Source organism: Marmota flaviventris, chromosome 16, assembly GCF_047511675.1.
Source record: "Marmota flaviventris isolate mMarFla1 chromosome 16, mMarFla1.hap1, whole genome shotgun sequence".
NCBI classification, from domain to species: Eukaryota; Metazoa; Chordata; class Mammalia; order Rodentia; family Sciuridae; genus Marmota; species Marmota flaviventris.
This window is the reverse complement of record NC_092513.1, coordinates 74,175,114-74,184,062: the sequence shown is the minus strand read 5'-3', so window position 1 is coordinate 74,184,062 and position 8,949 is coordinate 74,175,114. Positions and strand designations below refer to the sequence as shown.

The 8,949-nt window shown below is 60.6% G+C and overlaps 1 protein-coding gene across 1 annotated transcript; it reads left to right on the top strand.

The window, feature by feature from the left end:
• Positions 1-5,393: 5,393 nt before the first annotated feature.
• Positions 5,394-8,438, top strand: Barx1 (BARX homeobox 1). The gene is made up of 4 exons (XM_027950940.2): positions 5,394-5,616; positions 7,416-7,707; positions 7,790-7,874; positions 8,274-8,438. The coding sequence occupies exons 1-4, from the start codon at positions 5,394-5,396 to the stop codon at positions 8,436-8,438; spliced, it is 765 nt and encodes a 254-aa protein (XP_027806741.1).
• Positions 8,439-8,949: the final 511 nt, after the last annotated feature.

Genomic DNA, 8,949 nt, shown 5'->3' with positions numbered 1-8,949 from the left:
GCCCAGGCTCCAAGACCCTGGCCACAGGGCTGTGGAACCCTCCAAGGGCTCTGCCTATAATGGAAGCGACTAAACCCACAGTGGCTGGTATCTAGCAGTGTGAAGATCCCGTCTCTCGTTATTAGGAGGACAGAACTGTGGTTTGGTTGTCCTGATGAAAAGAAAACAGGAAGAAAAAGAGGGGCGGAGAGAATAAGAGCGAGAGCGAGAAGCAGGGGAGGATGGGGAGAACTTGTAATAAAGAAGCCGGGAAATGGATGAAGAAAGACAAGAAAGCAAGCAAAGGGAAAGTGAAGAACAGCGCGAGACGTTCCCAAGCGGGTGTCCTCTGCTGGCGAGAGCTGGCCGCCTCGCTGCAGCTTGCTCCCTTCCCGCCGGCCGGCCTGTCGTGTGCGTGTGCTCCTGGCGAAGTGCGGCCTCAGAACAGGGTCACCCGCAGCCTCAAGAGCTCCGGCAAGGTCCTGGGTGCGAGCTAAACGGCAAGTAGGCGGCAAGCACCTGCCCTAAGGGGCCAGTAGGGTCTCTGCAGGCGGTCATCACGTGGCTTTCTCTCTCCCCGCCACCCCCCCCCCCAGGTCAGGGCGGCTCCAACACCCGCACTGAGCTCCCCAACCTGCGCCCCGACCGGTCAAACCTCTCCTTCCCCGCACAGCACTCAAGGCGCCAGAACAGATCTCCGAGGTTCAGTTCTCACAGTCCCACAGCGGGTGGAGGTCCTCCAGATCTTCATCACCCAGCAGCTCCGGCCCACATCACCCGGCCCCAGCGAGCCCCGGCCCCCAGTGGCCACCACTTCCTGGTCCTGGAAGTGGCCTCGAGCGCCGCGGGTTCGCAAGACCCGACTCTGATCCGAGGTCGCTGCGGGACTCGCCCAGGCTGGCCAGGGGTGGGTGTAAAATGGAGAAAGAACTGACCAAGGACTGCCCCAGGACCCTGGCCACCAAGAACCGGGTCCTGGAGTTTTCTCAGTCTCGGAAGGCAGTCGTTATGTACCTATGTATCTTTTAAAACTCACACTTCCAAAGGGAATCACACATTAAACCACAAAACAACCTTATAAAACAACAAAAAATAACCAATTCCAAAGGATCAAATTCATAGAGTGCTCCGAGAGGGATAACTACAGACGGAAAGAGGGACGTATCCAAAGGCGCTGTCGCCCCAAATACGATTTGACCTCGGGTTCCCAAACATTTGAAATGACTCAAAACGAAAGTCCACGCTTGACGTCGAAATTTTCATTTAAAAGGGGTCACAGAGAATGGTTTCTCCAAAGGAAAACGTTTGGCGGTCTCCGGGAGACAGCGACTTGCGAGCTTGGGGACGGAGCAATTTTATAATCCTGTTTGAAGGCAGAACAGAAGTCTCCAGTCCCGGTTCCAGACAAGGGCAGGGCGCGGACCGCAGCCCCCGGCCCCCACCGAGACAGGCCCTCGACCCACGTCAAACGCCACCACCACTGCCATCCCCGCCAGCTTGCCCCTGGTTAGGAGCAGTCAGAACCTCAGGCTTCAAGAAAGAAAACGGGGAAGAGCCCGCGCCATTCAAGGGCGCTAGCGATGCGTCCCTGGAAAAAGGAACGTGCCCTTGGCGCGCGGGGCTCTATGGCGGGCCGCTCAAAGATCGAGGTCCTCTTGGTCAACTGGGAGGAACTTGTTGGACCGGTGGGGTGTTGGCTATTTGGAGGATTATACCAAGAGGCGAGGTGACCGTTTTAAAGAAAACTTCCCTACATCTCTGGTCCCAACTTCGTTTGGCCAAGTAAGATAACAAACCCAGGGCAGGTAGGAAGGAAATGCAAAGAAATAGGCCGGCAGTCCTGGGAGGGCAGGAGAAGAGTCCACCCAGAAGCCCCCAGACGCTGGACGCTGACCTGTCCCAGGGATGCCCCCTTGGGTACTCAGCCTCTCTGACTTTATTCTGTGACCCCTTGGCTCCGGAGCCGTTCCAGAAGCCATCTGGGAGGCGCTGGGACAGGAGGAGGGTGCAGGAGGAGGGAAGGGGGCCTGGAATCTGCACACCCGTGCTTAAGAGTTTCGGTTAATAGGGTGAGGAGACCCCTTCTCCGCCTCGCCCCTCCGGTGCCAGTTGAAAATGTGGAGTCACCGGGACAGAGCACCGGGGAGGGAACGGTTCTGTGCTCTGGAACCCCCATCTTTCCTCAAGGCGCAGAGGGCCCCCTGTGCCCAGAGCCCCTAGCTGCCAGGCTACGAGGGAGGGTGCCTGGCCCCGGGCGCTGAGGTCATCTTTTCCACTGCGAGCACCGCAAGTGGACGGTTTCCGGGATTTTCGCAGCGGCGGCTGGAGGCCCCGGCGGGTCCCCGGCGTCGGGCACCGCGGCTGCGCCTCTGGGTGGCGACTCCCCTTCTTCGGGCAGCCTGGGCTGGAGAATGAAGTCCCCTTCACTGTGAGCCCCTTCCTGAGCAGCGGAGGCCTCGCAGTCATTCGTTTTGAGTTTTTCGCCTAAAAGGGGTTCATCTGAGGATTTGCCTTCAGTTCCGAGGACGTGGCTGTCCCCCGGGGGGGTGAACTAGGGGCAGGTCCGCGGCGGCAGTGTCTTTGCGCACTGGAGGGGAGGGAGTGTCGTGTCCCTGCGGGCAAACCCACAACCCTTAGGGCCTCATTCCCAGAGGCGCCTTCACCGCCTTCACCGAAGGCCTAGGCCTGGGATGAGGAAAGAGCGCTGGCCAGAGTCCAAGCAGCTGGGGGGCACACCTGTGGAATGGGGAGGAGGCTGCATCATAGTCCACTGAGTCCCTGAAATCTAGAGTTGAGACCTCCACGCTGAAAATCACTCAACCCCCACCAACAACAACCTGACCAAAGAGTTACCCTGAGAAGCTGACAGGTGGTAAAACAGATTCGGTGACATGTGATCAACAATATGAATACTCAGATGCAGGACCCCAGGCTGCAACTGGGCTGCGCACAGACGTTTCAAATCTGGGTGACTTCTCTCAGAATCCAAATACGAGGTGAGGGGTGGGTGGGGGCTGTCTGGGCCTAAATCTCTAGAGAATACCCTGGTCTGAGCTCCTTGGAAGGCGTGAAAGCAGAGAGGAAGAGGAGGAGGCAAAGGACACTGGGGAGGGTGGAGGCCAGGGGAAGGACCCTGAGACAGAGGGCCATGGAAAGACAGTCCTACACACTGGGGTGCCTGGGTAGGTCCCTTTCTCTTGTTGGCCTCAGTTGCCCATCGGAAAAATGAGGTGGTTGGACTCCCCATCTAGGGAAGGGTTCTTTGTGCCTACTCACTGGGGAGAGCCCCTCCGGGCTTCTGAGGACCCCAGGAGAAATTGGCTTTCCTCTGCTTGCCCAGGAGGAGGTGGGGTGGGTGCTGGGCCAAGAGAAGCCGTAACACAGCCCCTGCCGCTTGATCACTCAGAGGCCTCCTTGGTGGGGGCCACTGTTACTCTTAGTAGGTCTCACCTCACCCCTTCCAAAGAACCATTTTTCCTCATTGAACCACTTACCCTGGGGAGTCGGAAACAACTGATGACCCTAGGATTCAGGAAGTCACCCAACAACTGGGGAGCAGTGGCTCAGAGCCTCTGGTAAGACTTTGTCTTTTACCCCAGTCCCTATGAACAAGGGGTCTTGGTCATCTCCTAGTGTCCCCAGAGTCTGGGCCAGCTGCCACCGGCTACGGGCCGTCTAGGGCGAGCCTCAAGATCGCCGCTGGTCAATCCACTGAACTGCCGAAACTGCATCAGCTTAGGGAGGGGGCAGGGCGTGCTGCCCATTTCCCAAAGGTGAGGACTTAGGCTCCGTGTAGAGCTCACTTGGGAAGTAGGAGTGCTTTAAGACACCAGCTGGGAGCCAGGTGCTGACTGATTGTGGTGGTTGGGGCTGGAGGTAGGACCCAGTCTGCCGAGTGGGAAGGGGAGGACAACAGCTCCTCCTCTTGCCTCCTAGGTACACCCCGCCCTCCTAACAAGGAGATCCTGTGGGTCTTGGGTAAGGACCCCCTCCCTCAGTCCTCACAAACTCCTTGGTGTCAAGTATATCTCTTCTGGAAGGGACAGAAAGCTGGAGCCCAGAAACAGGCAGTGGTTTACCCAGCAGTGTCAGAGTCAAAGGACTGAAACTCCAAACTCGGTAGAGAGTTTACTTTGGGATTGTTCACCTCAGGTTTGGGATTATACTCTCTTTACAAGACTGATCTAAAAGAGGTGCTGCCGATTTCCTCAGTCCTGCAGGAGCCTTTGAGACTCAGAGATGGGGAGGCAGACTCTCAGAGCACCCCCTGATCCCTGCCCTCAGCTCCACCTGGTTCCTTTGATGCTCCAAAGGTGGGAAATGGGGAAGTTGCATCCTTTCTCTTCCTCTCCATCAATCCTCTAACTAGGAGGACATAACCCAGCCCACAGCGTCCCCGTGTTGCCAAGGAGAATGTGTCCACGTATCACTTGGGTTTGCATTTCAATCAAATCCGCCTGCAGAACGTTTTCCTCTCAGGGCAAGTCGGAGGGAAAGGAGGCTGATCATGGTAAACTGAGGCGGAGGTGGGCCCTGGTGGTGGTGCACAGGTGCGACTGCCACTCTTTGAGTTGCACCCTGCCCACTGCAGTACCCCTACGCGGCCTTCGGCCCTGCACCCTGGCGGGAGGCACACCGTCACTCTTTTCCCGTTGAGATGCGGGGGGCCTTTGCCCATTCTCCTCCCTAACCCCTGCCTAGGCCGCGGGCCTTCCTACCTGTCTCTTCTCTTTACTGTTCCCTCCCTCTGTCCGGCCTGCCTCTGTGCCCTCTGGCACGTCCGGGCCGCGGACTCTCGCTCTCCCGTCAGTCTCTCTGCACACGTCTCCACGGCATCCCAGGCACCGTCACTCTCTTATCTTTCCTGGTCCCCACTGTCACCGCCTGGACCTTTTCTCACCTCTCTGTCTCTCGATCCCACGGTGTCTCATCTCTAGGGGAGGGTCTCCTTTCCCGAGTTCTACGTTGGTCCTTCCTGGGCGTGCGCTCCGCTGGTTCTCTTTCGGTCTCGGTCGGCCGGCCCCTCTCACGCCGGCCTCTCCTCCCTTCCCTCCTCCCCCCCTTCTGGGTTCCTCCCTCCGGCTCCGCTTAGCGGGTGGGGGGCCGCAGCCTGGAGCGCAGCGGAGCAGGGCGGGGCGGGGCGGCGCGGGCGGGGCGGGGCGGTGACGCGGGGCTGGCCGGGCTAGAGGCGCGGCAGCGCGGGGCGGGGGCGCAGTGCCGGGTCCGACTGGCCGAGCCCCGAGCGCCCCGCCCGCGCCCTGCGCCTCCGCCCGGCCCGCCGGCGGGGGAGGGGGCATGAGCCGGCGCCCGCGCGCGGCCGGGAGCTGCGGGCCGGCCTAGAGCCCCGCGCGGGCCCCGCGCCCGAGCCCAGCCGCCGCCGCTGCCCAGCCGCGGGCGCATCCGCGGGCGCAGCGATGCAGCGGCCCGGGGAGCCGGGCGCCGTGCGCTTCGGCCCGCCCGAGGGCTGTGCAGATCACCGGCCACACCGCTACCGAAGCTTCATGATCGAGGAAATCCTCACCGAACCGCCCGGGCCCAAGGGCGCCGCGCCTGCAGCCGCCGCCGCCGCCGCGGGCGAGCTGCTCAAGTTCGGCGTGCAGGCGCTGCTGGCGGCGCGGCCCTTCCACAGCCACCTGGGTACGTGCGGCGGCCTTGGGGCCTTGGGGCTGTGGGCCGGTCTTAGCGGGAGAGTAAGAGCCACGCCGTGGCGGCGCCCAGAACCTACCCTTCTTACCTGGGCCCCAGAACCGTCCCTGGACATTGCTTTGAGCGCGCAGGCCCCGGGACAGATTTCTAGGCGCGCTCCAGCCTGGAAGCGGAGAGTGCGGGCAACAGGCTCCGTAGAAACAGGCCTCGTGCCCGAAGGACAGGCCAGGGAGGGCATTTGCTTTTGGCTGCATGGCCGCTCTTCATCCTTCTGCACAGGATAGGGAGCTGGGCCCCGGGAACAGAACCCGCACTCCCATCTCGGGCGAACGACCGGTCTGCGGATTAGTGAGGGTCAAAATGACCTCAGACCGTGGGTTTCTCCGCTTTGCCGTGGAGAACTGACAACGAGGAGCCTGTGACTACCCAAACCCGGGTAGCTGGGACCTCTAGAAGAGGCCCGCGGCTTCCAATGCTGGGTACAGACACTGGCCCAAGTCGTCCCAGGGTATCCTGGAGTCCAGTGCTGCAGCTGGGGACAATGAGGCCTCTGCTGCCGTAGGGCCTTGCTGTGAGCAAGAGGCCTGCCTGTGAGCCGCTGCCGGGCTGGACCTTCCACTTCCAGGTCGGCTGGGTCTTGGCAGAACTTGAACCACTTGCTCAAACCGTTTTTGCCCACCCTATCTCTTTCTTGGTGGGTGCCTGTCCTGGCCTGCAGTGCCCTCTCCACCACCTCCATTCCCTTCTTAACCTTTCTCATCTACGCTCTGCTCAGCGTTTGGCCTCCCTCATCCTCTCGGTTGTGTAGATCTGCCTCTCCCACTTTTCCCCTAAAGAGTCCTTTTCCCTTCTCCCCTCTCCTCCTCCTTACCTCTACTTGCACCTTGTTGGGTCCCCTTCGTACTTCCAAGGGACTAGGACCGGACTCGGAGAAGCCTGAAGGGAAGGGAGGCCTACTAAACTTGGCGGGGACCCCAGCCCCACCAACCTCCTTTTCTGCACTCCTTTCGTCCCTTCTTGGTTGAGCTTGTCCCGCCCGTGGCGGCAGAGCCAGTTTGCTTGTTCTAAGTTAATTTGGGACGCAGCGTCTGGGCTGCCTTTCACTTCTATCTGTTGTATTGTTAGTAGTTCGTTTGAAGCGGGCAAAAAGAAAAAAAAAACATTTTAGGATTAGAGAACATGCAAGCGTCTTCACGGGGAAGAGCCTGAACAGAAAAACAAGAACACAAATTTCGTGTTCACAGGGTGCTTTGGAATTTCTAGGAAGCGCCCGACCCCATCCCAGAGGACAGCACGGCCACAGCCCGCGGTGTAGCTGCTGTGTTGAGCACAGGAGAGTGACCGTGCACAGTCCTTTAGGTTCTTTTTCCGAACGCAGCAAGCCGGATTTGGCCCGGGAAGACGCCCACCTTCTTAATTCGCACCGGTCTCTTCTTAATTTCCTTTTTTACGAAAGAGACACTGCATGCGTCTCAGACCTGTGAACTTGTTTCTGGAGAACGCTGAAATCCAGAGGCGGCTGGGGCATGGGGAATGCCGGAGCAGAGCACCGGGTTGGGGAGGTCCTTTCTTCCAGACTCTGGAGAACAGAACATTGAGGAGGCTTGTCTTCTGCGCTTAGTTCAAATCTTTGCGCGTGGCTCGCATGCTTGCTCCAGGCAGCCAGGCGTGGAGGTTTTGCGTGTTCAATTCTCTGTGCCGAAGCTCCCGTGGCCCTTGGTGCGGCCGATGCCCGAGGCAGAGAAGCGCAGCTGGAGCTCACTGGGCTCCTCACTCTTCTCTCCCTGCAGCAGTGCTGAAGGCAGAGCAGGCGGCGGTGTTCAAGTTCCCGCTGGCGCCGCTCGGCTGTTCCGGGTTGGGCTCAGCGCTGCTGGCCGCCGGGCCTGGGTTGCCTGGCGCCGCGGGTGCGCCGCACCTGCCACTGGAGCTGCAGCTCCGCGGGAAGCTGGAGGCCGCAGGCCCTGGTGAGCCGAGCACGAAAGCCAAGAAGGGGCGCCGGAGCCGCACTGTGTTCACCGAGCTGCAGCTGATGGGCCTGGAGAAACGCTTCGAGAAGCAGAAGTACCTCTCCACGCCCGACAGGTAGTGTGGGGCCAGGCTGGGGCCAGTAGGCGGTGGGAGGGTGGCCATCTGCCCTGCTGAAGGTGCGCCCTGCTCTTTCCAGAATAGATCTCGCCGAGTCCTTGGGCCTGAGCCAGTTGCAGGTGAAGACGTGGTATCAGAATCGGAGGATGAAGTGGAAGAAAATAGTGAGTGTGCCTGGTAGCTCTGTAGGCCCTCGGTTTCCCGGGCCATGCCCCTGTGCCCTGCAAGAACTGTTCCTCCCTGCTCCGCGAGGAACTCTTCCCAACCCTTCCAATTCCCTCCGTACCTGGTGCATATGAGGACCCTCTGCCTCTTTGGGTGCCCTATGGGGGCCAACAATCCTTGGTGTCCCGCGGAGCCCTCAGGTCCGCTGGCGGCCTTGAACCCCTCTGCAGTCTTAGGGGACGCCTCTTCCCAACGGCTCTCAAATGGCTGCCGTTTCCCAGGGGCGGGGAGCGGTCCTTGATGACCCGGTTGGGTCCTTCCGTCACCCCTGGGTGCTGGGCACAAGGGTCCCCAGTCCACCTCCCCGCCCATCGAGGTACTGGTCATCCTTCGTGTAGGTACTGCAGGGCGGCGGCCTGGAGTCCCCTACCAAGCCCAAGGGGCGGCCAAAGAAGAACTCCATCCCCACAAGCGAGCAACTCTCAGAGCAGGAGCGCGCCAAGGAGGCGGAGAAGCCGGCGGAGGTGCCAGGCGAGCCCAGCGACAGGAGCCGCGAGGATTGAGCTCGGCAGAGTGCGGAGCCAGGGAGCCAGAGAAGCAGTGGCCACCTGAGTCCGCGGAAACCTGCGGACCGTCCCTTCTCGTCCCCACCGTTTGCTTTCTAAGCATTTTATTATTACTTTGAATGCGGACAACCAGGGGTCAAACAAGGAAGGACAGAGACCCTGAAGCCAAACCCAGGCCCCGGCGCGCTCCTGGTCCTTACTTGGGACGTCCATCGCCGCGGAAGCAACTCGTCTTCCTTGGAGCTCCGCGGCGCCGTGCGCTCCACGTGCATTCACGCCCCGCTCCTTGCCCACACCCTCACCCCGTCTCTGGTCCTGGACGCCGCCAGGCACACACTCGCTTCCGCGCGTCGGGGACCCAGCGGCCGGGCGCAGGACATCGGAGCCCGAGACAGCGCCGGGATAACTCAGCGGCTCGGCCTGAGGCCGGGTCCCCGACGTCGCTGGGGCTCCTACCCCCCCATCTTGCGAAGACGGTGACTTTTTTTTTTTCCAATAAAATATTTTA

Bases quoted from the DNA above. Each gene is read 5' to 3' on its own strand.
- Barx1 (XM_027950940.2), top strand. From the start codon at position 5,394: ATGCAGCGGCCCGGGGAGCCGGGCGCCGTGCGCTTCGGCCCGCCCGAG. The intron at 5,617-7,415 runs GTACGTGCGGCG...CTCTCCCTGCAG, and splicing joins GCCCTTCCACAGCCACCTGG to CAGTGCTGAAGGCAGAGCAG. The intron at 7,708-7,789 runs GTAGTGTGGGGC...TGCTCTTTCCAG, and splicing joins TACCTCTCCACGCCCGACAG to AATAGATCTCGCCGAGTCCT.